At 38.7% G+C, this 27735-nt stretch overlaps 3 protein-coding genes across 12 annotated transcripts; 1 reads left to right on the top strand and 2 right to left on the bottom strand.

Moving 5' to 3' along the window:
- Positions 1-6855: 6855 nt before the first annotated feature.
- SPL14 (squamosa promoter binding protein-like 14) lies at positions 6856-16583 on the bottom strand. Of its 6 annotated transcripts, none has more exons than XR_016063989.1 (13): positions 16302-16583; positions 15227-15884; positions 12750-12943; positions 11657-12483; positions 11452-11526; positions 11257-11364; positions 11027-11144; positions 10741-10876; positions 10514-10658; positions 9838-10437; positions 8642-9519; positions 8194-8226; positions 6856-7934 (listed from the first exon to the last, which is right to left on the bottom strand). XR_016063989.1 is itself a non-coding variant. In XM_088877456.1 (11 exons), exons 2-11 carry the CDS (start codon positions 15835-15837, stop codon positions 9088-9090), a joined length of 3246 nt encoding a protein of 1081 aa, XP_088733582.1. In that variant the 5' UTR covers positions 15838-15887; positions 16302-16583; the 3' UTR covers positions 8370-9087. The 6 variants fall into 6 exon arrangements, 2 of the variants coding, with proteins under 2 accessions (XP_088733582.1, XP_088733581.1); XR_016063990.1 differs by having other exon boundaries at positions 8194-8223; XR_016063987.1 differs by having other exon boundaries at positions 6856-8226.
- LOC105178156 (Cysteine/Histidine-rich C1 domain family protein) lies at positions 7055-8027 on the top strand. Of its 2 annotated transcripts, none has more exons than XM_020691467.2 (2): positions 7055-7379; positions 7537-8027. In XM_020691467.2, the coding sequence occupies exons 1-2, from the start codon at positions 7055-7057 to the stop codon at positions 8025-8027; spliced, it is 816 nt and encodes a 271-aa protein (XP_020547126.1). The 2 variants fall into 2 exon arrangements, with proteins under 2 accessions (XP_020547126.1, XP_011099848.1); XM_011101546.3 differs by having other exon boundaries at positions 7055-7451.
- A 2462-nt stretch (positions 16584-19045) lies between the features above and the next one.
- LOC105178175 (calponin-like domain protein) lies at positions 19046-27519 on the bottom strand. 4 transcript variants are annotated; one of them, XM_020691752.2, is made up of 9 exons: positions 27176-27519; positions 26847-26944; positions 22164-24420; positions 21926-22084; positions 21627-21806; positions 21313-21507; positions 20529-20627; positions 19844-20446; positions 19046-19692 (listed from the first exon to the last, which is right to left on the bottom strand). In XM_020691752.2, exons 3-9 carry the CDS (start codon positions 24381-24383, stop codon positions 19330-19332), a joined length of 3819 nt encoding a protein of 1272 aa, XP_020547411.1. In that variant the 5' UTR covers positions 24384-24420; positions 26847-26944; positions 27176-27519; the 3' UTR covers positions 19046-19329. The 4 variants fall into 4 exon arrangements, with proteins under 4 accessions (XP_020547411.1, XP_011099881.1, XP_088733761.1 ...); XM_011101579.3 differs by lacking the exon at positions 26847-26944; XM_088877635.1 differs by lacking the exons at positions 26847-26944; positions 27176-27519 and adding an exon at positions 24933-25065.
- Between the last annotated feature and the right edge of the window lie 216 nt (positions 27520-27735).

Below are 27735 nucleotides of genomic sequence, written 5' to 3'. Positions count from 1 at the left end.
GTAGATGATATCACAGGATTTCAGAGTTCAAGCACTCAAACTGCAGCAGTTTAAAAATAGCAACAGATATCCGAATTTGTAAAATTACTAAGGTTTCAGCAAGTTACAACCCAATCAACCAGTAACAATTTCACAACAGAGTTTAAGAAACAGTTTAAGAGATCACACAGACGACAGTTATGAGGTCACAGTAATTCAAGACTTAACCAAGAAACGGATGAAATCACAACAGAGTATATGTCAGCAGTTCATATGAGATCACACAGATCGATATAAGAGGAATCACACAGATTTAAGAAATCGCAGCAGATCAATAACGAACAATAATATGAACCAAAAGAAGCACGAACCGAGGCTCACCAGCCTAAGTCCCGTCCAGATACCCGACGACCTCGAGGGTCCGGCCAGGAGGGATATTAGGGGGTGATAACCGCGGTAAACCCGAAACAGAAATATTCCAACAGTAATACGACGCGAGATATCAAGAGGTAATTATCAGCAGGATATATCAACAGAAATTTAACGAGGAGGGGTTTCGGATGTTTACCACCACCGGAGACCTTTCGGATCAGAGACGGCTCTGATACCACTGTAGGGTGGATAACCCCAGTGGTATCTCGTATTACCAAATACCTATCAACTATTACAAGGTATAGCAATGGAGTACCGAACTCCTTAATACAAACCAAGATATGAAATTATAACAAAACAAAACAAGAGAAATATGAAAAAGAAGAACTAATCTGTTAAGAGAAATCGGCTCAGGTTGTCGCCAGACCCAACCACCAAGGTATGAGAGTCTTATCACCAAGACTTACTCACCGAGAGTAACAGCACCAAGAACCCACGGTTACACCACCTTCAGCCGAGCCACAGATCACGGAGATTTCTTCTCTCACAATCGGTCACACAGACTTGTTGTAAGGTTTCTTATAAGAGAGATATAAAAGGGGGCTCGTTTTCTGCTTATTCCGAGAGAAAGGGGGCTGGATATATATAGGTTCACGGCGGATTGAGAGAGTAGTGGAGGAGGAAACTTTCCAGCAAAGCCATTGTATTGGCTTTGGAAAGTTTCCTTCCAAATCGCCGGTAGAACAAGAAAGAGGAAGGGGGAGAATCCATGGAGGATTTCATAGCCGTTAGAGAGAGAGGAGAGGTATCAGCGGCGCAAGGGAGAAGAAGTGGGAAATAGCAGATTAGGGTTAGGGTAGTGGTTTAAGTAGTGAGCAAACCGGGTAGCGGACCGGGTCGGGTAGCCGGGTAGTGGGCAGCCTGGTGGGTTTGGGCTTTTACTCAGCTGGGCCTATCTTAATATCATTTGGGCCATATACTTTACAGAGTCATAGTCCTTTCTCTTGCCTCATATGTTCCTTCTATCTACATCATGACCAACTGGGAATCCGTGTACATCTCCAAACTTTTTCCCCTGCCTCATGCGCAAGTTCCAACCCCAATATCACAGCTTCATATTCAGCCTCATTGTTCGTGGTAGGAAAAGATAGTCTAGTGGTGATCTCGATTTCAATTCCATTTGGGGCCTATATCAATATTCTTGCTCCCCTATTACTTGCGTAAGAGGAGCCATCCACGTGCAACATCCATTTTTCCATCGTCTTCGAGATAGGCTCCTCGGCGAGCTCGACCTTGAAGTCTACTAATACTTGAGCCTTTTCCGCTGTTCGCGTTTAGAAAGCTATGTCATATTCACCTAACTCCACCGCCCACTTAACCAATCTTCTAGATGCCTCCGGTCGTGACATTACGTGTTCAGTGGGCTTGAAAATATGGTCGCAATTTTCAGGCTGTGACAACCAAGGCTAGAGCAAATTTTTCGATCTCCGCATATCTTTTCTCTGCCTCTTGCAGCATTTTAGTGACATAATATATGGGATTTCGGATGCCTTCAAATTCGCTCACTAGCATCGAACTCACTACATTCTCTAATGCAGCCAAATACAGATACAAATCCCCATTTCCTCTAGGGTTTGTGAGTAAAGGTGGCTTTGCCAAATATTTCTTTAAGTTTTGCAGAGCTTCCTCGCACTCATCATCCCATTTAAAATCCTTTATTTTTCTCAACACCTTAAAGAATGGTAAATTTCCATCTGCTGAGCATGAAATAAAACGATTAAGAGAAGAGATCTTACCCGTTAGTTTTTGCAATCCTTTGATCGTCTTGGGTGATTTCAACGTCATGATGGCTTCTATCTTCTCAGGGTTTGCTTCAATCCACGCTCGCTCACCATATAACCCAGGAATTTTCCTCATCCTATGCCAAAGATACATTTGGCGGGATTTAATTTCATCCCGTATGTCCTCATGATGTTGAAAGCTTGTCTCAAATGTACCAAGTGATTCTCCGACTTGTCATTTTTTACCAGCATGTCATCTATGTAGAGTTCCATGGTTTTACCTATCATCTCCTTGAACATCTTGTTGACTAGCCTTTGGTAAGTAACACCTTCATTTTTCAGACCAAAAGGCATCACATTATAACAATAAATCGCATCATCAGTTATGAAGGAGGTCTTATCTCGATCTTCATCCGCAATAAAAATTATATGGTACCCTTGATAGGCATCCATCTGGATAACAGCTCGTAACCCATCGTGGAATCTACCAACATCTCGATCCTGAGCAGCGGATAAGGGTCTTTGGGACATGCTTTGTTTAGATTTGTGAAGTTCATGCACATACACCTCTTCCCGGATGATTTCGGCACAACTACCACATTGGACAACCATTTAGGATATTGCACCTCTGAAACATGTTCTGCTTTCAAGAGCTTATCAACTTCTTGTTTAATGACACGGCTTTTCTCAGCGCCAAACAATCTCTTTTTCTGTTGAACATGTCACACAGTCGGGTCCGCATTTAGCTGGTGCACGATCATTTCGGGGTTTATTCCTTTAAAATATGATGGACTCCACGCGGACATGTCTGCATTTTCCCTTAAGAACTCTACCATCATCTTTTCCAACTTCTCACCCAGTTGAGCCCCTATTCTAGTCGTTTTGTCTACCTCCCCTACGACGAGCTCTATCAATTTATGCTCTTCATTAGGCTTTATCCTCTCTGACTCATTCAGATTGTGATCTTCTTCCACCTTCCTTTTCTTCTCGTTTGGTCAATTTCCTTTCAAGGACAAGTTATAGCACCTTCTCACCTCATTGCAATCACAAGACACCACCTACTCCTTTTTTTTTCTGGAATTTTATTTTCAGATGGTAAGTGGACACTATCGCTTTAAATGCATTCAACTTCAATCTACCGAGAATGACATTGTAAGCAAAAGGTGTGTCTACTACCAGGAATTTTATCATCAGGGTTTTCCTCTTAAGCTCGTTTCCTATAGAAATCAGGAGTTCGATAGTGCCACTCGATGTTACTTCGCTTCCTCTAAAGCCCACTAGGGGTGTCTGCACCGATCCAATTTTACATTATCAAGCCCCATCTTTCTCAGCACATCCTAGATAATATCCGCCAAACTTTCATTGTCGACCAACACCTTGTGCACCGTGAAGTTCACTATGTCCATTTTTGTTACCATAGGATCGTTGTGCGATCCCCTCTCGTCCTCTAAATCCCCTCTTCCGAAGACGATCTCTTCCTCCTGTTCTATGTTCATCACGAACTCGCTTTTCTATTTGCTCTACTTTCTCTTTCATATCGCTTCCTCACACTTTTAGAATCTCCCCTGGTTGGTCCCCCAGCTATTGTGTGAATCACGCCTTTCACTGGCGTGTTCGCCCTAACATCTATCCTTTCTTCTCTTCTCTGTTTTCGAACTTTTCCCTGCTCCTCGATCTGCTTCTTCCCACTTCGTTTCTATCTCTTCTTTGTTCGCCCAATATTCTGTCTCTAAAGTACCCATGCCTAACCAACCTCTCAATTGCGTCTTTCAGCAACCTTTGGTGCCATGCCCCCTCTCCTTGTGAAACTTATAATATTTGTTATGGTATTTTTTGGCGGGAGTGTACCTGGTGTGTTGCAGCTATTTTAATACGTCTGACTTCTCAACCATCATCAAAGCTTTTGTTCTGGTCATCGCTAGGGGGTGTAGTTGTGATATTTGGGTCGGTAAGGATGTTCTTTTCCCTTGTCGAATTTGGTTCGCTTGCTTCCTCCTTCTCTCTCCTGGTCATGGTTTCTATCGCGCCCCTTATTGCGCCATTCTCCCTCCTTTATTGCATTCATCTCTTCCTTATCAATATATTTCTGCGCCATGGCCATCAGACGTTCTACATCTGTGGGTGGGATCTCGAGCCAATGCAGATGCTAAGGATCCCTTCTCTAGCCCATGTATTAGGATGCTTACCATCATATCAATCCTGAGATCCTGCACTTCTAGTGTTTAATTGTTGAACCTCCCCATAAAGCTCTTCAATGACTCATTTTCCCTCTGCCTTATAGTAAATAAGTAAGTAGCAGACCGTTTTTGTTTTCTCTTACTAGCAAAATGGAATTTAAACTTTTGCAACAGCTACTGGTGAGATTCAATGCTCCCACAAGGTAGACTTGTGAACCATTCTTGCGTCTTATCCGTGAGGGTCGTAACAAATAACTTAGCCATGATTGGACCTAATCGTCCATACAAATTCATTACCAACTCAAATGCTGAGACATGTTCCTGAGGGTCCTTCGAAAACTGGGGTCTACTACTTGCGTCAATATTTTGTTATTGAAAGGCGAGTTCCTATTGTGAGCCACGAGTTCGCCCCTTTTCTTTAACTCATCGATTTGTTTGGCTAATAACTCGATCTGCCTTCCCATACTATCCACTTCAGCTCTAAAGATAGCAGGCTCCCTTCTTTTCATCTTTCATCGGCTTCTCGATCCCACTTTTGAGGAAGCTGATTCGCGACCCTTCACAGGTGCTGTTGCGCTCGCGTTTTCTGATAGTTTTTCAGTATCTCTATCCTTGAACAATTGCCTCTTCGCAGCCTCTTTCCCCAACTGTGTCACAGTCCTTCTCTCATATACCATAATGGCATCCCTTCCCGCTTCTTCTATCATTTTTTATAGCTCCTCCCTAGTTAATTGCACGATCAGTTCTCCTTGCCTTTGCATGTCTTCTATTGTATGCACATTTCCTCTCGAAGTTCCCTCCATCCTTTAAGGTGATGATCCTCAGAATTTCCCACAAACGGCTCCAAATGATTTTGATCGAAATATGCGACCTTTTACAGCAATCCTGTTGACGGCCACGTACTATCCCAAGACTTGATGTAGGGCCCTTAGGACAAGACACGAGCGTGAGGCTCGTCGGGATCGTCCAGACAACGATCCTCCGACGCTCAAGTTAGTTTGGTTGAGATAAAAATGTATGAACTAAGATAGATACGTCGAAAGCAACTAAATGCCACTTATCTAAAAATGATACGTGTCGAATTATTTATAAGGTCAATATGTTCACTATTGTTTGGACCACGTGTTACAATCCACGCAGTTGGGTTTCTGGATCGGACGGTCTATATTGCATCCACCTTCTGGGTTCTGATTTTGGGTTCTGAAGTGGGTCGGACGACCCGCTCCAACAGATGGGGCGTGGATCCTTTTTTATAATTACAAAGATACCCTTCATTAAGGGTATTTTTTGATATTGCGGCTGGATTAGGATATCCCCAATCATAACATAATATTAGTTTATCTATATGAAATTCAAACATATGCTCTACTTTAGATCCACCAATCACCATGTCTTCTTACACGTACCTAATCAAACTCCAAATTAGCCCATTATTAGATGTATCTTCTGATAAATACAAAAGGAAGTTATCAGTAATGGAGAATCATTTGGGAAGTACAAATTCAAACATGGAACAGTGTCAGTGCCCAAAAATGAAAGGTCCAATTAATCATGAATCATGTTTTACTATGGAGAATTGCTGCTTTACAACTCAGAGCATATTATATTTTTATAAAAATAAAATGAAAAACAATCAGAGATGAAGATGATGAGGTTTTTGGAAGGGCAAAGTGTGGGATGAATCTTGGCCTCTTTAAACACCTAATAAAGGCTGCCACATTTTTCTCACTTTACATGGAATATTAGAACTCTCTCCTCCAACATTTGGATTCTCTTCCATCCATCCTAATTAGTTTAACTGCAAAAGTCATATTTTCTTGCTTAATTACATGCTTTTTCATATGTTACATTCCAATTAAGTTCCTAAAGCAAAAAAGATAAACCTTGACTTTGGGGCACATATGTCTACCATTTCTTGTCTTGCAATCAACAACTCTTTCCCCTTTATGAGATATCAATCAATATTAGGCATCTTCGGACCCCATTACTTTACATTGTTTCCCAAACAAGTTAGTACACTTTGGAAAAACTCCCATCTCTAATGAGCTATGTTGTGTTGTAATAAATTACAAGTTTCATGATAGCTTAATGTCATAGCTTGTAAGATGTTATATCTATGTTACTATAGAACTGATTTCTTGAGTATTTAGGTATAACTGAGTACAAGAAAGATCATAATGATAAGGGATGATTTTGCAGATTCATATAATAAAAATAAAAGGAGTGAGTTTGATTTTAAACATCTTATCTTTAGTAGCTTATAAGCTGATCTTACAAAATTTTTGCAGAAATTATTCCAAGTAATAGTAAAAGATGTGTCCAAAAGTTATAAATCCTAAAACCAAAAGTTCACTGCTTCATTGGATGTTGGCATGCCAAACAAAAATATTGAGTAGGTAATTTTTCCAACAAAGAAGAATATTTGAAACAGAAGATGATGGGTAAAAGGCTAATTCTTGTAATAATGATTTTAAAAAAATAAAAAGGAAAAGGGATATGCAATGATCTGGATTCAACCATTAACTTAGATCTCTCTCCAGAGGTGATGAGATAAAAAAATGTCAGATATATACTTTGCACATATATATTACCACTGTGCATTGTCTCCTGTTTGAGTTTGATGCTAAGAAAACCCCCACTTTATAGCCAGCATAAATAATATTCCCCCACTCCCAAATTGCACCATCAGTTGTGCCTTGTGAGCAGCTGTGTTTCAGGAATTTCACAGACAAGAAAATCGAAGAGATGACAAGAAATTCTTCCATCAAATCCCAAACATCTCTCCCCATGAAAAGGTCTTCCTCAATGGTAGAATTTCCGACCTCTCCTCAGCCCACCGTTGGAGAACAAATCACACATTACGCCCACTCCCAGCACCCCTTGACGGAACTAATTCTGCCTGAGCTCTTTACTTGCTCCGGCTGCAAGGAGTTTGGAGCCGGCAAGAGGTTTGCATGTCAGCAGTGTGACTTTCAGCTGCATGAGTTTTGTGCTGTCTCTCCGCCACTCTTGAAGAACCACCCCCTCCACGGCCAACACCAGTTAGTTTTCCATTCCAAACCAAGGCCAGGTATACACATATGCATACAGAACCATGCAACAAGCTTTACCAAGAATTATACAATGACCATGTACATTTCCTGTGAGGCTCTGACTGACTTGATACTGTGTCTTATTTTAGTTGTGTCCCTGATTTGAGTGTATACTAACTGGTGTATCTATATCAGCAAAAGGTGGGATCTCGTGGCCAAGGTGCGATGTTTGTGGAAAGTCGACCAAAGGGTTTACCTTCAGATGCAGGGCCTGCAGTTTCCAGATGCACCCGTGCTGTGCTATGCTCTCCACTGAGATCAACTTCCCAATCCATCCCCACCCATTAAAACTGCTGCCAGCATTCAGCACGTCGTCGGGTGCCAATATGGGGGCGAATTGTGGGGAGTGCAACAAGAGGAGATCAGGTCGAATGTACCGTTGTACCGTGTGCGAATACCATCTTCATGCCTTGTGCGCTAAGCCCCTCATCAATGGTCTTGGACCCAATGGCATTCCCACGCCTGAGAAGCCGAGTGCACTGGGGACGGCAGCTCGTCTGGCATCTCAGGTGGTGATTGAGTTCATTGGAGGGCTAATTGAGGGGTTTGGAGAAGGCATGGGAGAAGTCATAGTTCAGAGTATTGCAAGAGGTAGGTGCATCAGCAGAAGAAGAATACGTGAATAAACTACAGCGAAAGCTTGAGGCCTATTGTTTGCCCAGAAGAAATTATCAAATCATCTGCTCCTCAAGTGTAATATTGTTCATTCCGCAGTCATGCTACTTTTGGACACTAATAATGAAGACAAATTGACAATTATCTTGCTGTAATCAAGAAAGTGTAAGGCAATACCTGCCCTTTTTGGAGATCCCCACTGCAGCACTGCTGGTGTGTATGAGAAAGAGATGAAGACAGAAAAAGAGATGTTATTTTTGTATAAAGATGTTATTTCAACTCAAATTGATGTAAGAAAGCATTAGAAATTCAAAAAGATATACCGCTTATTATACAACACTTTAATCATTCACTTCATATAAATCAGAAAATTATATTATATCAAGATCCTTACATTTAGGTCTGGAGTGCAAAAAATAAAAAAATGAACCATCTAAACACCTAATTCTCTTATTGCATTTATGTTCTTGAATAAAATATTTCTCTTCAACTATCTAATACAGTAAACATTTCAAGACCTATTTTCTTTTTACAGTAAAAGAATTATAATGACTAACTTATTTTCTCCAAGCAGCCACAACGAGTTCATTAGAACGGCCAACAGAATTAGCTTCAGTCAACAAACCTTGAGCATGAACAAAAGCATAAACATAAGTCCCCTGGAAACTGCTCCTTGAAACTTTGCTGTAACGAATTTGAGCTTGCAAGACTGCAGCGTCATGTATAAACCCCAACCAACAAAGTTACTTTGAATAAGATTATGAATATCAGAGCAGTCTTGTGTGTCCACAGAGATCCAAGCAGGTAAATGGAACAGTGAAGGCTAAACTAAAAAGTCTACATTCTGGGAGAAATCAACTGGAGAGACATTCTTTGTCGTAACTTTTCACTCTAGAATCCCAAACAAGTTATTGAAGCAGAGAGGAAGATGTCAGCCATCAACTTGTAAACCCACAACCGTATGGACAGGTAAAACGCTGTCGATAATATGCTCTCTTTCCCTTAGCTTTATTCCAAAACTTCCTTTTTTCTGCACGATCGTAAGTTTCTTAAAACACTCTTCATGTAAAACTAAAATGCGCCATAACCCAAGTTATCCCATACAAATGGGGAGACACAACCAACAGACGGATGTCCTCTAAGGAACAGGCAGACACAAACACAAACAGCAGCTACAACGAGCATTGAATGGATGTAGGGACGTTGGAGCAATCCTTTTGAACCCAGAAACCTTTTGCTGTATCCACACGATGCAAGAACTGAACATCTGGAACAAGATTTTAGCTTTTGATTGAAGTGAGAAATAGTTCTCTTATCTTTATCCTTCTCCAATTCGACTTGCTCAATTTCATCGTTTACTGATACAGAGATTTGACAATTATTCCTATCTGCAAGCTTCCTAGCAACAAGAGCGTTGTATGAATGATTATTCCTCATCAAGGCATATGCATAAGGAGAAAGCCCATTTGCATCAAGAACAGAATTCCAACTCTGTAAACCCATCTACAGAAAGAAATGTAAACTCATAAGGTTAGAACAGCTTCTGGAAATGTTGGAAAGCACACAAAATCTAGACCCTAAATTAAGAAATATTAAGTGAAGAATATACAAAAGGTTCAGCTGCAATATATGCTTTAGAAGAGATTCCAAGCAAAGTCACACCATTGACATAACTTGGCATTACACGTGCAAGCAAGCCAATTTGCAAAGTTTCATCACCAAAAACCACTTAAAACCATGAAATGAAGAAGATTTGCGCTTTTAAAGAGTCAGGAAACTTCCAAATCTGAAGAGGCAAAGCATTAAAATGGAAAGAAGTACCTCCTGTGGGTCACTCGTCAGAGCATCAACCATATCATCTGAAGATGACATACAAGCAGCCAAATGTAAAGGTGTAACTCCACCAGGTCCAGCCATATTGGGTAAGAAAATATATTTCTCATAGGTATCAGTAGAATCAACAGAGTAATGGATGAGCAAATCAACCATGCTCCTACACCTCCTTTTGACAGCCCTGTTCAATAGGTGAATTTCTGATAGCATCTCCAAAGACTGCCTTGCTAATCCGTGTCTAACCAAGTTTAGTTCCAGCAGAATGTCCAGGAGGGTTTTCACCACAGCACAAAAGTCATGCTCAACAGAAAATATAAGAAGAAATCTGAACCGACTAAGCCTGTAATCTGGGATTCCAAACAAGAAAGAGTTGTGTTTTCTTTGAAACAGCCATCCAAGTTCATCCAAGAAATGCAGGATTTCTTCCCTGGACCTGGGCCTCCCTGTATTATGAATATGATCAGCTGCAATACCACCACACACTTCAGCAGTTCCATTGATCCCAGGCTCAAGGAGTCTCAATTCTTCACAGATGGTGTCATCCGCTATAATTACTGGAAAACTGGTCCCTCTGAAACTATTCTCGACCTGTGAACAAAAAAGTTATCAATGATCCACAATGTAGCTCAACTTTTTTAAATTGATAATTCGATAAAACTGCAACCTCGATGAAACAGCGACCAAGTACGCCAGATGCTGCCCTGTCGACCTTAAAGCTATCCAAGCTTATCTCTTCATATGCACTGTCCAGGCACGATGATGCTGCAACTTGCCTTATATTATACTCAGATGCATGCGTACAATGTATCCTGCATGATAAACAAAGAAAATTTCCTGAGGAAAGAAACCATAACATGAAAGGATTCAGATAACTTAAGTATCAATACATACTTGGTGCCTGGACCTGTCAAACTTCTTCCCCTCAACAGAAGAGAGGTCTCTTGTCCACCAACAACAGCCAAAGGAGAGACCGAGATGAGTTCTGGTGTACTCCAGGCTCTCCAAGATTTGCAGAGACGAATCCTTCCTGGAAATCAATTACATTAAAGGAAGATTGAGAATATAGAATCCTCAAAGTTATCGAAAGTTAAATTCCTCACAGAAGCATAATAAAATGGAAACAAGCATAGCCTTCAGGCTATGGATCCAAAAATAACAATAAGGTAGCAATTCTTACCATCTTTATGGGAAGCCATTTGTCTGTCTGTGTGAACCAAAAATCTTCCGTTTCCCCAAAAGTCAACATCAATATCTTTCACTAAAGACTTCACATAGTTAAGAAGGTTTTCTTCAAGCTACAAAGACAGTAAACACACAGAATATGGTATATTAAAATCTATTGCGAAGCGTATATTCTTCATAGAAGTGCTTAGCAAAGTTCTTTTCACTTCATAGAAGTGCACTCACTTGATCCCAAGCAAAAGATGGCATTGATAGATACAGGGAAAGAACTATACAACCAGGCCTAATGTAACTTTCCATTTCTGAGGGACTGTTAGAAAGCCAATTGTATATCTGCAAATAGAGGGAACATAATCAGGTCCCAGATATAGACAGGAAAAGTCATCCAGAGGATAAAGAAGCCAAAGCATCAACAGTTACCTGAGCCCGTAGTGACCGAGGCATATAGCTGGGATCCTTGTCAAACAATTTGAAAATTATTCGACCATTACGATCCTGGAGAAGAAAGCACGTTTAAATCACCTAGCCCATAAAAGTAGGATACAGAATATAGAAAGACACAACAACATGAAAGTATGGTTAAAAATTATTGTCAAATAAAACGGGATAAACGTCACAAGAGTACCTGAGCATCAGAATTCAGGCTGGATGGTGAATGATCAGAACCAGAAGAAGATGTATAGCCCGCTTGATATGGAGAACTTTGATTCGAACCATTTTCAGTAGCTAGGGTTGAGTCTCTGAAAAGCTGAAGAGATGTACTGCACTCATTGCTTATGGTTTGTTTCGCATTTGCAATTTCACCTTCACTATTTGACAAATGCTTATCCTTCATTATTTCTCTTGACGTCTGCATTGGGAACAAATCATGTACAACAGGTGGTGAAGACATAGGTGATCTTTCCTCTGAATGATTACTGCTGCCACATGAAAGGAAGTTTCTGTATGATGGTGATTTTGTTGACCTATAATCTTCGGGTGACGGAGTAAACAGCTGTAAAGGCAAGCTTGGAGATGTCTCTTGAACATGGAAATCTACTTCTTCCATGGGAGAATCGTAACTTGTGCTAGTTCTCTCTCCTCCCACAGTGGGAGATTCCATCATAGGTCCTCTATGCACATTGAGGCGTGCAGCTTGGTCAACACACACTGACTTGCTTTTTTCAGAGTCACTTCCTTCAGTGCTAGGTTGAGAATGATTTGCAAATGCGTCAAAGGAGGGTACTCCTGGAGTGGCTGAAAGAACAGCGAGCAAGTTCATGGTCGATCTGGAAGAAGCATTCCCATTCATTTGGTTCAAATTCTCTGAGGATAGAAGATTGGGAATGCTTCCTCTCAGCCTGGCTGTCACATCAGCTGGCAAAGGCAATGAACTTATTTTACTGAGAATTTGTATCAGCTGATCTTTATCAGGTATTGATGCAACCTTACTACTCCTGTCCTCGGGATTCCCTATGAGCATTCCAAAATATCATTTAGCAGAATTGTGGATTTGAGTATTTGAAATAGAAAGGTCGGCGCATGGTTGTGTGAGTTTTGTGTATGGTGATAGATGAGCACAAGTGATGTAGTTTGCTGATCACAAACAATTTGAAGTTTCATTTTTACACTTTCAATTTTTTAAGTGAAAAACTGCTTTGATATTCCCGAGTAATAATTGCATCATGCATCAAGGGCCAACACATATAAGCTTGAAGCTATACTAGATAACTTCATACCTTGTACACGAGCTAACACTGCCAATAATTTGGCAACATCAATATCACCAACATTATTTTCATGGCTACCAGGAACTAACAACCGTGCAGCACTATCCTCTGGCTGGGTCTTCCTCCTCCTCCTCCTGTTATGCCCAGCAAGTCTGCGCCTACAACTTCTCTTTCCCTCATCAAATTCTGAAAGGGGGTGGAACCTGGCAAAATGGGATAGAGGCATGCTGAAGTGCTGGCTCCAAATTGTACATTAAAAGAAAAATCATTACTATACACACACATATATATATATATACAAATAAAAGTATGAGTGGATCATTTTATTTTATGTTTTTTACTTCTTTGGTGAAGTCATAAATATGCTATAAGAACAGGATTACAATAGCAGGGAAGAATGATTAATAAGTAGAATAACCCCATAAAAGAACTATATGACTCTCTCCAAACACAGGCCTAATTTCGTGGCTCTTCCTACATCTTAACCATCACATTACACACAATACTTGAAGGAAACAAGTAAACAATGGATTAATCAACAATCCGTCTATGGTGTAAGTTGTAAGAAGCCAGAGGAAGATTCTTGTATCCTTGCTTCTAACTTCAAACAACTTTAGTGAATCAATATACTGTTGGAAATGGCCAGGCCTAATCTCTCAGTTGATCTGGTTTCTTCAAGTAAATCCTGACCCTAGTAGATAAATGGTTTTATCTAGACTAGATTAAGGAATTCATTTCTCATTTCTTTAAGAAAGAAGCAACCAAGTCAAAAGAAATATTACTTTAAGAGGCTAAAAGCGAACAAATTTATAATCGTAAGGTGTATCAGTGAATGTGCTGTGGTTGTTGACTATGTTTTCACAAAACAATAATGATCTAAACCAGGCTTTCTTACAGCTCTGAACTTCTCTCAGAAAAATAAAATAAGAAATAACAATTAAACATAATGAGATGAGGGTTGCTTCTCCTTTAACCAGCTGCAATACATAGACAAATACAATTGGATATGTTGGAGAAGAATGTACCAAGTGATTACACTAAGAATTTCCAACAAATAAATTTCAAACTTGAATTCCAAAATTTTCTAATTAAACTAAATGTAGACCATATATACTATAGCATTAATTGGCCAATTTTAACCTCTGTGTAATTTATTTTTTTTAACTAACAGGGTAAATGCCCTATTCCCCACAAAATGTATCCAGATTAATTTAGCTTTTCAAATTGGATTCAGAATTAAAATAAATTACATTACTAGCTCATCTCAACAAGTATATTTAGGTTACGGATGGCTATTAAGATAAACCTTTTTATTGAGAACAATTTCACTAATACAATTGTTGAAAGTGGCATTTGTGTCACTCAAAAAAAAAAAAAAAAAGTGACATTGGTGAGTCAGGAGTATAAAAGATAAGTAGTCAAACTAGAAATGTTATCATATAGTTTTTCCTTGTTTTTTTTCTCTATATCTGTTTTGTTAAAATTAACACACTTTTTTAGACTTATTCATTAGTTGTAAATAAGTAATATGGGGTGTTTTGCAAAAACTTGTGCTTTTCCAAAAGTGCTTAATTTTAGAAAAAGCGGATAATTGATTAAGATGTAAACGTTGGGAGTGTTTGGATGTAATAATTATATGCATAAAAAATGACGTGGAAGTGTTTGGTAAAAAGTTGGTGAATTGCCAGCTTATTGTGAAATTACCTAACTAGCCTGGTAGCTGGGTAGATTTTAATCATTTCTGGATGGGGTATTTTCGAAATATACAAAAAATAGTTACGGCAAAACAGTCATAAAGAAGTTCAACTTATTTACAAAATGCTTTCAACTATAATAAGAACCTTTTCACCAGCTTACGCTTTTAAGCTTATTTCAGCTTAGTGTAAGAGAAGCATAAGCAGAAGTTATTTCCAAACACCTTCATTAGCTTAATATAAGCTATAATATGAAAAACACTTGATTTAAGTTTTTGCAGAAATCCCTCTATGTTAAATGAGCTGAAAATATTTAGAAAACATTTTTCCTTATTGAGAATCCTTGAAATTGTTATTGCAAATAAATACGGATATATTCTGAACCGGTGAAGCCTGATATACCTCGGAATTTTTTTTTATTACATAGGGGGTGGGGAATGGGGGGACATGGGTTTGAACCGAGGACCTCTGCTTCACCAAGAAGAGGTCATGCCAACTGAACCAATTAAATAAATTTCATCCATGAATAGTACAGTAAAAATATGGAAAACTTATTAAGAGATGCAATAATCTTGAAAGTTACATGATTTCAAAATCACAAATTAAAACTGGACCACTTATGCGCCTACAGCTCTAGTAAACTGAGAAAAGATAAAATCTCACGAAATGATGTTAAAAGATGGCTAGGCAACCTAGTTGCAATCTTCTCTTAAACCAGGGCAATTAAATCAACAATAACACAACATAATACCAGACATATAGTTCTTAATGAAGAGGTTGAATGTACAAAACCTGCTGCACTGCTGGCAGAACCTCTGCATCTGTTGCCCCACTAAGGCCTTAACAGCTTTGCTGTGAACCTCACAAACCTTGTGCCGCCTGTGATAGTCCTTAGCAGTAGAAAGATCTTCGTTGCAATTATCCACTTGACACACTGGATAATTAGCACCACCAGGTGATCCAGACCTTACTCTTTTATTGGGCCTCGACACTGGCTGTGGCTCCATTAAATTGACAACACCGCTGCTGCTGTCGCTTCTAGCTCCATCTCCCCCTCCAAGCTTCAGTCTAAGATTCTCATTATCTTCTCCAGCACTATCGAGTTTTCTAGGATTTTGAGCATTAATTTGTAGCTCTTTCCTCCTTGGCAAGCCCGGGTGTATCTGTGTGCCATTTCCGGCGTGGATTTCATCACATTGCAATGGTTTAGCAACAAATCTCGAACTATCCCAATCCCAGAACTTAGGATTCCAGTTATCAGAAGCATTTTGATGAATATAAGTTGAGGAATGGAAAGGTAGACCGCGTTTCTTGGGCATGGGATATGAATCACAAAATCTTCCAGATAGGGATTGGTGGATGACAGTGGGGGCAACTAATTGGGCGCCCAGATCCTCCATCATCTCCTCAAGATAAAAACTTCACAAAAGCTCAGAAGAAAGAAAAACACCTGCTGGACACCGGAAAATGTGGAGAGTTGGAATCTAACGCGGTTTGAGAACAGATAACAAGGAAATAAACCTTTTTCTCCCCCCAAAAGTTGAAGATTTATACACATGCGTCCGAAATGTAAAGTGTGGTGCTTAAGTATATAACACAACCACTAGAAAATGGAAGGGAATAGAGATATAAATAAAGGAGGCCGCAAAGCTCCGAGTAAAAGCCGTAATTTTGGTTTGTATACCTTAACCTTATTCTTGCCAAACTTAAATCTGTTGTCAGTAATTAAAAACCATGCTGGGGAGTCCAATTATTACAGAAATAATCAGGTGAATGAAGGAATTAGCACCACACAGCCGCCGCCGGCAACCCCAATAAAAAGAAGGAATTGAAATAAAAAAAAAAAAAAAAGGAAAAGAGAAGGGACCTTTAGGGGTGAAGAGATTTCATCTCCAAAGGGTGGATAGGACAAAGCTTCAAGTCAGCAAAGCAGTCCAATTCTTCTTCTTCTTCTTTCTTATTGCGGAGTGAAGAATAAAGAGAGTGATGGAGGATCAAGTAAATCTTGAATCTCAGACCAAAAAAGGGATTAGAGTAAGGAGAGATGTAGGGCGAAAGAAAAGAAGTGGAATAAGAAATGAAAAGGGAAGGACCCAAACCTCTCTCTCTATCTCTCAAAAGTTGTTTAAAGTTTGTTTCACTTACTTTTTTATTTAACTTTGTCCTTTGTTTTGCTTTCTTCTTATGTAATTGTTGTTGAATGTTTGAGGTTGAGTGCAACTGTGCAGCTAATCTCTCCCACTCACTCCCACACTAATACAAAGTTGATAAGCCCTCTCATTCTCAAATTCTATGTTTTTCACTTGCCTCTCCAAACACACTTCTAACCAAATATTTACATATTAATTTCAAATACTATACTTTATAAATTCTTTATTCCTATCAAATTATCATAATTGCTCTACAGTTGAGGTGATGTACCACTACAGTTTCACTGTAGTTCGCATAGAGCAAAAATTATTACCACCATATGAGTCAACCTTTTCTACACACACCCTCATACTATATGTTTGATGAGTTTAAATATTATATGCAAAATTGTCAAAATATATATATATATACAATAATCAAGCATAATAAATATTTACCCGCCATGCTTCAACTGAACCAATCACCAAGACTTGGCCCTATCAACAATGTGTGCGCACATTGTTAGGCCATGCCATCTACCATCTGGCGATAAATCCCCCCATATTAGATGTTTGCGTAAAATTTACCTACATGATGAGGATGTTGCACACAAGATATTACCTTTACACACCATCTCCCATCCTACTGAAAAATGCCACGATCTGGTGTTGCTTGCGATCACCATCTATCATCCCTCCCAAGCATATGCGCCCAACTCGCCCATGTACGTCTAATTGTTGTTTCCGCCAAGTCCCACATATACCACAATGTTGCCAAGACATCAACCCACAATACCCACATACTATCACCAACGAACTAATTGGTGCCCCATATGCACCCAAGGTTTGCACGTCACTTGACATTCTCAATCAGTCAACACTAGTACATAATTGTACCATGTGTTGCCTATCAACCCAGTATTGTGACACCAACACCGCTGATGGGTGTACACATTTTATCCCCTGCGAAAAGACCAAAACACCCTTCATTAAGGGCATTAGAGTCCTTTCACGATTAGGATCTGCGCCTTTTGTAACGGGCGGGTCGCGGAGGACCCAACCCGAATCGCACAAACAGATCGAAGACCCGGATAGTGATCACCGTTCAATCAGAACGCAAGCCAGCAAGATAAGGCCACGTGGCCCAGTCAACAATATCCAGCTGTGCTCTATAAATAGACCCTGAAACGTCGTTATTGAGGTAACTGTAATGCATTTATTGAGATCGAACATTGAGATAGCATACATTTCTCTCGATCAACCTAACTTGAGCGTCGGAGGGTCATTGTCGGGGACATGCCCGACGAGCTCACAGTTCGTATTTTATTCTCAAGGAACCCAAAATCTGATTTAGGAGGAGGTAGTCGTCTGTGTTGAGATCGTTTCACGAGATCGCTAATTTCGACCCGGATCAACCGCATATACCATGTATTGTCTCAACAGCACCCACTATTGAGCCTAACGAGCAAGCTTGTCTAACTAGATGGAACAGTGGTTCGAGGGGGTAACATACGACTACCACATTGTAGAATAGAAGAGGTAACTTAATTGTTTGTTAAAAGTAGAGGAACCTTTATTTAGAATTTTGTTTTAGATATGTAAATTTGACTGTGAATAAGTATATAACAAACATATATCATATTTAATATAGATGCGGTCACTATAGTTTCAAACATATATATATATAAGTGTGTTACTTTCTGTTCATATTCTACAAAGAAAATATTGGACACTTTGAAACATGTAAAATACGCAGAGTTCACATTGGAACAAGGAAATATTCTCCTATGCTTTGATAAACTAGGTGCAAATTTTTTTTATAGTCTAGCAGACATTTTTTATAAAATTAATGTTAAACGCTTGATGGATTGCATGTTGCAATCATTCAAGGAATATGGAATATGTCAACGATTATAAGCAAACAACTCTCTCCCACAATTTTCAAGTTTCAAGATCGAAAACAGAAGCTGTCAAGAAAAAGAACAAAACCTGAGAATGGAAAAAAATAATAGATACTTTTTTTTTCTTTTTCTTTTTCTTTTTTTTTTTTGTTATTTCCCGAAATAAGGTTGATATCGGATGATCAACTGGGGAGATACAATGGAGAAAGGCAGAATAATAATAATAATAGAATGGAAATGTGGATGCTTATCAAAATCAAAGACACCCATCCCATCATTATCTGTCTACTATAGAAAGGTTTTTGAGGTATCAGAATTCACACAACCACATGCCGCCGCATGTGAGGAATGATACCATGTCCTACATTACACTGCTAGCTGATTGGACATTGCAGGAGTTTCCCACTTGTTTCCATTCCCATGTGATAGCCGCCCCTAACTTAGGGAAAGACCCACTTTTTTTTAATTCTTTTTTTTTTTAACATATATTTTTTGGAGGATTCGTAAAGTAAACTACAAAGTAGAAATGAGACTTTCTTGGCATAAAAGTCTTGATGCCATCTTTATCAGAATATTTCAAATGCAGCTTCAAAAGCAAAACCCACTGTTTAAATGTTACTCTCCTCCTCTAAGCCATACAAATTAATAAAACCTCTCCTCCTACCAACCCTCTATATCAACTATAAAAGTTAAAAAGGAAGAAAAAAAGAAAAAGAAAAAAGAGGGGGGGCCTATAATCTAAACATCAGAACATAATCTGAGTTAGGAACAAAAGTATAGCCTATATATATATTTTATATATTCCTTAAACCACACGAACACATCTCTGAGTGAGTCTACTCCCAAGCTAACTGGAAAAAGAATATTAGTAAATGGGGCTACGCCGCTTAAGATTTACGTTTGAAAATACACCTATGTTCCCCAGCCAGAACAGAACTAAAATAATTAGGCTTGTCATTCCCACCCACATCCACTGCTGCAACTTTTTCTTGTTTCGATTTCGAAGTGCTGCTGGAGGCACAGATTTTGGCTTGCTCTGCTTCGCAAACAACCATGGTTTTTTAGCCTTTTTAGGCGTCACTGAACATGTATCCTTGACTTCTGTCTCCTTGCTAACCTCCGAAGCGCTTTCGGAACTTGGAGCAGTTTCGCAATTGTTGTTGGTATCGCTGACATCTGAGGCCGCAGCCTTCTTTCTTTCCTTCTTTCTCAATCTCTTCTCTCTCTCCTACATAATTCAAATATATATACACAGCTAGTGAGAAGCATACTTGAGTAAGCCAACAGCATCAATATGCTATAAGAAATTCCCTGCTCTGTCATCATAATAAAATATTCTAGAGGATGGTAACTACAGAAAGGAAATGTACTAGTTTCACCTTTTCTCTCTGTTCTGCTTCCTTCTGTGTTTTCAGTTCTGCTCTCATCTGTAACTTCTCTGCTTGCCGTCTCTTCCTCTCACGTGCTTCGTTAGCCTTCGCTAGTGCCTCCAACCGACGTTGCTCTTTCAACTTGGCCTCAACCTCCTCCCTTTTCAATTCTTCTGCCTTCCTTATAGACTCAATCTCATCCTTTGATTTCTTAGGCTCCTCATACACCTCATCAGCAAGGTGCCCACCAGAAACAGTATCAAAGCCATTCTCTAGTACAGGTATAGCAGGTCCCTTATTCATCGTATTATGATTCTTCTGTTCCGTCACTTTCTTCATTGACTGGTCATCTGAAGTCACTTCTTTTCCAGTTGTTTCTTGCTTTAGCTCCAGAGTAGGACTTTGTGATGCAACATCAACCCTGAGCGCTACTGACACCCGCCTATTAACTCGCTCGTCAACATGACTGGGTAGGTTAGGCGGCTTCTCATCAGGGCCAAGTGAACGACCATCCAAAGTCCCAAATCTCCTGACAGTACTCCTTGCATTAAACCTGACATACTCCCTGCGGAACTCTACATTCCTGTTCCAAAGCTCCATAAAATTTTCCACCTGTGGAAATGAGAAAATATTCATTATAGTTAAGAAACTGAATTTGCACATGAAAGATCAGAAGAGCAATTATAAAACTTACATGATTCATACACAAACGATAAAGTGCCTCTCTATCCCTGCTAAATGCATAATTATTGGCAACAGCTGCATCATCCTTGTACTTGAAAAAGTGCTTGTGCTGCAATTTCAGGTACATAATTAGGATTAGTTCCTCACCACATTTTCAAAAGATATCCTAAAAGAAAATGCAAGACGGATGCCATTTTAAAGTTTTACATCCCTTCCTGGGTGTGCGAGAGAACTGACATGGCAGTGAAAGACAAAGAATTAGCATCTATGTATGGAATATTTATAAAGTAGGAATCTAAGAAAGGAACTTTTACTTATTTCTCCTCTGATTTCTGAAGACAAAAGATCACACCATTAGGAAATAGTTTACTGTACAACTCAAAGTGGATCTAGTAAACATGAAGCTATCATGGACAAGATCAATATTTTGTCAAGTAAAAAATAATTCTTCTCAGACAACTCTAATAACCTATAATATCAAGAATTGATATTGATAGAACAACTATGATACTTCATTAGGACATGATGTGTGGACATTTAATTGCCTAGTTCTAGGTATGGGCTCATAAAATTTTCAAATCTATTTCTTTTATTATAATTTCTCGGAGGAAGCCAAGTGGTTACTGTAGTATTATTGAATCTGCTATATTGGACAGGTATACATTTTAATCTCTACAAGATCTAAATTAGAATTTCTAAAGCTATCAGTTAATTCTTCGTCATTGCATACTTGCATTGCACATGCACCATTATAGTGCTAAAATGAGTAAACATGGTTCCTGAGAGATGCATACCTTCTTTGAAAGTTCTTTTCTCAGACTCTGCAACTGAGCATATGCTGCTTGGCGAACATCATCGGCAGCTCTAAACTGAGCCTGAAGCTCCTTAACCTTTTTATTTTCACCATCATACTTCTTCTCTGCTTCTGCAGCAGCCGCTTCAGCTTTTAAGACTTTATCTTTGAGGATATCAAGTTCCTTCCTTAGAATCTGCACACACGAAGTCCATATTAAAAAACAAAAAGTAGTTATGTTGTCCACTGTGAACAGCCTTTCCAGTCAACAAGTCCGTATTAACCTAAAAAGTTGCACAAATAAGGAGTGGTTACCTTTAGACGGTCTTCAATCTCCTCTCTTTGTTCAAGAGCCTGCTTGATTTCATCTTGAGTACCCATGTTAGAAGACAGTTGTTCGCGTAGTTGCTTCAGTTGCTTGATTTCACGAATGAACTGCTTTTCTTCCTTCAATGGGAGGGTCTCATGTTGTATCATATGTTCCATATTGTATATCTGCGGAGAAGGCACAGTTCAAATCATTAAAGAGAACGAATCTTTTGAAGGGCAAAAGAGTGAACACTACAAGCAAGTGCAAGTGTATATAAAAAAAAACAAGACAGGGGAATGCTTACCTGGCTATCAATGTCCTCAACAGATAGTGCATTCTTTGCTTTGTTAATCACAGACTGAAGTGATTCTATTTCCATGCGTTTTGACCTCACCAACTTTCTTGCACTTCTACCTTCAACCTTGGCATACTCATAATCTATACCATGAATCTGGCTGTTGGCCTGCAAGTGAAGAAACCCAATAATCTTGGTGTTTTATGAAAATCAAATAAAGAAAAACGTTAACCAAGCAATATCTTACTCTTTTCTCTTGGATTTGAACTTGAATAGCATCCCTGAGCTTCGTCTTCTCATCAACATGTAGCTTTGCGAGTCTGATTTGTTCTCTAAGACTGTCATCATCGAACCTTGGAATTCTAATCAAAAAGTTAAATGGCTTGGTTTTAGCATTAACAGTTGCTGCTTCTCTCTCAATCCTATTCCCACTGAAACCCTCTGCTGAAGTTCCAGAGTCCTCATTTTCTAGCAAGGACAAGTTCTCGATACTACTTCCCGCAGCACCAGCCAACTCATCTCCCATGTCTGCAACATCTTCTATTTCCAGCACAGTGTTGGCTGCACCTACATTGTTGACATTAAAGCTATCTAAAACCTCCATCCCACATGCGACAGTCACATCAACTGTCTTTTCTCCACTCCCTGTGGTGGAAAGGTCATCAATGTGAGCTTCAGGTTCCAATTTCACATCAGTAGTTGAAGGTGGATCATTTTCAACTTTGGCTTTCCAGCTTGAATCTTCAGTTTGAACATGGGCTTCATGACCTTCAAGAGTTCCTTCCAAGCTTGAATATGCAGTTTCAGCATGGGATTCACAACCTTCAAGAGTTGATTCCTTTTCCATATGAATTACAGCGTCAAGTTTAGGATTGGATCCTGAGCTCGCCTTGCTGGTCGTACACATTATTTTACCGTCATGATCCAGAAGCCCATTCTCTGTAGTTTCTGATTTTTGAATAGGTGCAGAAGATTCTGCCACACTACCTTCAGCATTAGAAATTTCAAATTCAGTTTGAGGCGCATGAGCATTTGAAGCTGGCAAGCTTTGAGTTGGCACAGCCGCCTCACTCTTGGTTTCAGATTGCATAGTTTCAGAAGATACAATACATTTAGAATTAGAAATTTCAAATTCAGTTTGAGGCGCATGAGCATTTGAAGCAGGCGAGCTTTGAGTTGGCACAGCCGCCTCACTCTTGGTTTCAGAAGATACTCCACTGCCATCAGGGTGTTGAACACGTTCTTCAGGACATTGAGCACCATTGCCAACATATGATGCAAAGGAATCCACCTTCTTTTGTTCTTCAAAAACCAGGTCAAAGACAGTTTCCACATTATCACCAGCACTGCTCACCAGATTTTTTCCTTCATCCATCTGATTCAGCACACCTTGACTTTTGTTGTCAAGTGTCGTATCACAATTTTTATCTTCAAGTACGTCTAAACTCAAAGTTGTCTCAGCCTCCTCCTTAAGTGGCTCTCCCTCTTCTTTAGCTGGATATGACTCCAAATCCAAGGAAGTTGATGGGGGAACTTCATGTCCTGCAGTTTCCCCCACTTCTTTACATAACTTCACCGCAGCATCTTCTTCCACACTCACTTCTTGCAACTTAGAGTCAGTTGCATCCACAACCACATCTTCAGATAGCTGACATGCTTCTGATGTCGCAGTTGTGCTTAAGTTAATTTGACCAGCACATTCATCATTTGCATTACCGGAATTATTGATGTGCAGCAATTTATTATTCAAGTCCCCATTCTCTCCTGATTCTGCAGCCAACCATAAAGCCCCAACTTGAGATTCCTGATTCGCTGTCGGACCAGGAGGGGTCTCTGAGGTAATAAGATGATGAAGTTTCTCTTGTTCACCTTCTGCCACGCCTTCAATTTTTCCATTTTGATCCCCAATCTTCTCTTCCACAGCTTCTGCCCAGCTTTCAATTTTTCCATCTGAATCCTCAACATGTTTAATTTCAGCTTCTGCCGAACTTTCAGTATTCTCCTCCACAGAATCGGCAATCAAGACTTGGAGGCCATCTCCGTCCTCAGGGGAACCCTCATGCTTCCAGGTACTATCACTCAATATGGGAGAATCATCTTTGCTACGCTGGACATTCCCAGTTTCCTCCTCATCCAGGGGCTCGCTAACTTGCGCACTAACTGCGTCCAATTTTTCAATTTGAGAATCCAACTCCGACCCTTGATCCTTAACAGTAGCAGCAGACTTGGATTTAAGCGAAATACTACCCTCAGCAACCACATAATTATTACCGACAGAATCATCGGGGAGACCATCAGTCCCCGTCACAAAAACATAGGAATTATCAAGATCATTGGCTTGATTGTGGTGGTTGGTCCCATTGCAATCAGACGTGGGTAGATCCTGGTAAGAGCCCATGTCCGACCCACATTTTTCCTGATTTCCAACCACCTCAGTCACCTCCTTTGAAACCTCAGTGTCGGCCATTATTTTCAGAATTTCCCAATGGCAGATCAAAATTTATCTGTAACAGCACAATTCATTAGCATACGGATACACAATAATCACATACGGATCTAATAACATGCAGAGTTGTAATTTAGATTCAAACAAGTCGAAATAGATATAAAGAAACTAACCACAAGAGAAAAATAAACTCAGATTTGGCACAGATTTCTTTTTACTGTTTCGTATTTTTTCTTTTTCTCTCTACCCTCCTCTTTCTCTCTCTAAATACTTCTTCGCTTCCGAGTATTTAAACCAAGGAATCCCTCCGCCTACGGGTTCTCACATTTTGATCTTTTTTCTGTTTTTTATTTTGCTCTTTTTTGAATATTTATCTTGTCCATTAGGTGGAGTAATTGGAGCGAGATCTGAGAATCGACAAGATAAGGAAATACAATCCTGAAGGTATTTGAGTTTTAGTAAATTACTAATTCTGTTTTTTTAACAGTAAAGGAAATAGATCTTTTAGAATTGCTAAAGGAAAAGAAAACATTATAGTTGTTGTATTCTGATAGATGTATACTACTATACCTGTTCCAGGACCATCCCATCCAGCAACTCAAACCGAAATTCATCCATCAGAATTTCATATATATTTTGCGGTAATGACAGTTTATTATATTGAAAAGCTAATTATAAAAGTCTGATACTTGAATGTTAAAACATGCGTTTAATAATTACAATCTATTACACAACATATTTTCCCCTTTAGTTATAGATAAATATGGTCCACTCTTAGTAGAGTGACAGTAGATAGTAGATAGTAGATAGATGATAGATGGGTTAACTTGAAACAAACACAAAGTCATGGATTTTAGATAAGCATGAGTAGTAATGGTGACGTTGTCCGTCTATACTCGGGAATTGGATGGAATCTAGTACTAATCTAATGTTCTGTTTCTACTTTTTTTTTCTAGACTTAGATGGTGGCTAATTTTTGTTTCTTCTTCTTCCGCTGCTGTCCCAAGTTGACAAGGAAAACATGAAAAGGACTATGGACGTATCTTTCTCAGTTTCTGCTTTTCTAATACAAGTACCAATATTAGTTTGTTACTTTAGCAACACTTTTGTGTGAAACATACTCATAATAATTCATATGGGAATTCAACATAGTGTTTAGATCTCTTTTTTCTAGTAAAACAACTGGGTCAGACCCACTCAGAACATTATTTTAGAGATATTACATCCCATTCGATAACTACATATTAATGTGCTGCATTCAATGATGTACATTTCATTTCATTTAATACCATTGTAACGGAAAATAAATAAAATTTCCCAAAACCCCTACCCTTCAGAAAATACAATAAAAAAAAAAAAGTAAAACGTGAAAGCCAGGACAGTGTATGGGCCCCGGTAATTTCACGAGGTTTATCCACCTCAATCCGCTCTCTTTTATTCATAATTCATAAAATATTAAAAAGTACTGATGACTCCAGATTTGGTCAAAGAATGGAAAATGTAATAAAAGACCAACCTCTTTTAAATCTATTAATTAATTCAGTAAAAGCAATATACTATACCTTTTTCCTATCTTAAAGTTATTACTTTCTATTTAAAAAGAAAAAAGAAAAAAAGGGTCCTCTAATAACCGACACCACTATCTCAACTAATTGAATTAGAATCATATAATAAAAAAGTTAAATATATTTTGCAGTGATATGATATATTTTAATGTGCAGATATATAATTAAATACCCTTTTTATAAAATTATATGCATTATGTATTTATGATATTTACATGTATTTTTTAACATAAATTATTTACTTATAATATATTTTCATATATTGAGCTTATAAATATTTTTTGTATTACAAAATTTAAATATTATTTTTTAAATAAAACTTGAGTAAAATCTTAAATCAGTAAAAGTAATTTGGGGGAGATTTTCTAATAAAAGATTTTTTAGAAAGTAAAATAAAAAAGTACATGGAGTAAATGAGAAGAACATTTTTTTCCTATCATTGTCAAATGATTTTATTAGGATTATTTTATTACCTTTTATACTTTTAAGGATAAATATTACTACGTGCATAGTTAAAGAGTATAAAATGTGTTTAATCCTATAATAAAATGCGCATAATCTTTTGAGAAAAAGAAATTATCGAAATTTTAATTATACTTACTAGAATGTGATGGATTATTAAAATAAGATATAGTCTTCTCTGAATTTTTTTTTTTTTTTTCTCTCTTAGGCTTCTCTGACTGTTGGGACGCGTTTTGGGTTGAAATGAGAGTGGGTAGTGGGCCCTACCTCACCCTAGGGGGTTTCTCTAGATCAGCCTTTTTAACGGAAAGGTTACGGATCCACCAAATTAATTAATTAATTAAATAAATGGTTTCCCAGTGACAGAGTGTGTGCACGCCTGCCTTAGCCTGATAACAATAGCCATCCATAGACAATGCCAAATTTAGAAGAAGAAGAATTAAGTATACCGACTTACACTATTGTGATCTTTTACTCACAAATGCCTTAAAATTTCCCCATGAAATTTGCTGTACATACCCCCCTTTGTGTATACATTCATGTGAACCTCCATTTCTAAACAACCAAAAAGTGCCACTGATCGTTAATGGAGGCAAGATCATTCACAAACACATAAAAGCAACATTCAACTGGTAATTAACAACCAAATCAGACGAACCAAAAACAAATTAAGAAAAAGAGGTGGAAAATAAATAAAATTGAAGAAGATTGCATGAAGCAGTGGATGGAAAAAAGAGAAAGGGAATGAATGAATGAAGGAACGAACGAATGAATGAAGTGACTCACAGGGAAATGTACGATCCCGGCGCCGATGAATCTAGATCCGAGAGAGAATTTGCATCCGCAGATGAGGAAATGGGAGTGAAGTTGGAATTGGTTGAGTAAAATTTACGTATAATTAAATGTATAAACCCTCTCTCGTCGGCTCTTCCAGAAACACACACACACCAAGGGAAGAGGGAGAGAGAGAGAGAGGAAAGGAGGCGGAGTAGTAGAGAGGGAAGGGAATGGAGGAGAGGGGTAGGGGGTGTGAATTATGTGATTTGATTTGAGGAGGAAGAGGTGTCTGAAACTAGATCTACGACTTGGACGGTTTATAAAGAGAGTTTTGCTTTTGCTTTTTGCCCACAAACAATCACTTCACCGCTGATTTCCTTCTTTTGGGTTAAAAATAGACACAATATGTATTATTAATTTTGCATTTTTAAACAAGAAAAATACATACAGTATATAATAGGTGATGCCGTATACGCTCCTAATCAAAATCATCATAAACCCTTTCCTCCCACATCCTAAAACTACATAAACATATTTATTAATATCTTAGACTGACGTACAAACCACGT

The sequence above is a fragment of the Sesamum indicum genome, linkage group LG2 (genome assembly GCF_026168435.1).
Source record: "Sesamum indicum cultivar Baizhima isolate 11 linkage group LG2, ASM2616843v1, whole genome shotgun sequence".
NCBI lineage: Eukaryota > Viridiplantae > Streptophyta > Magnoliopsida > Lamiales > Pedaliaceae > Sesamum > Sesamum indicum.
The sequence above is the reverse complement of the archived record's forward strand: the minus strand, read 5'-3'. Positions and strand labels throughout refer to the sequence as shown.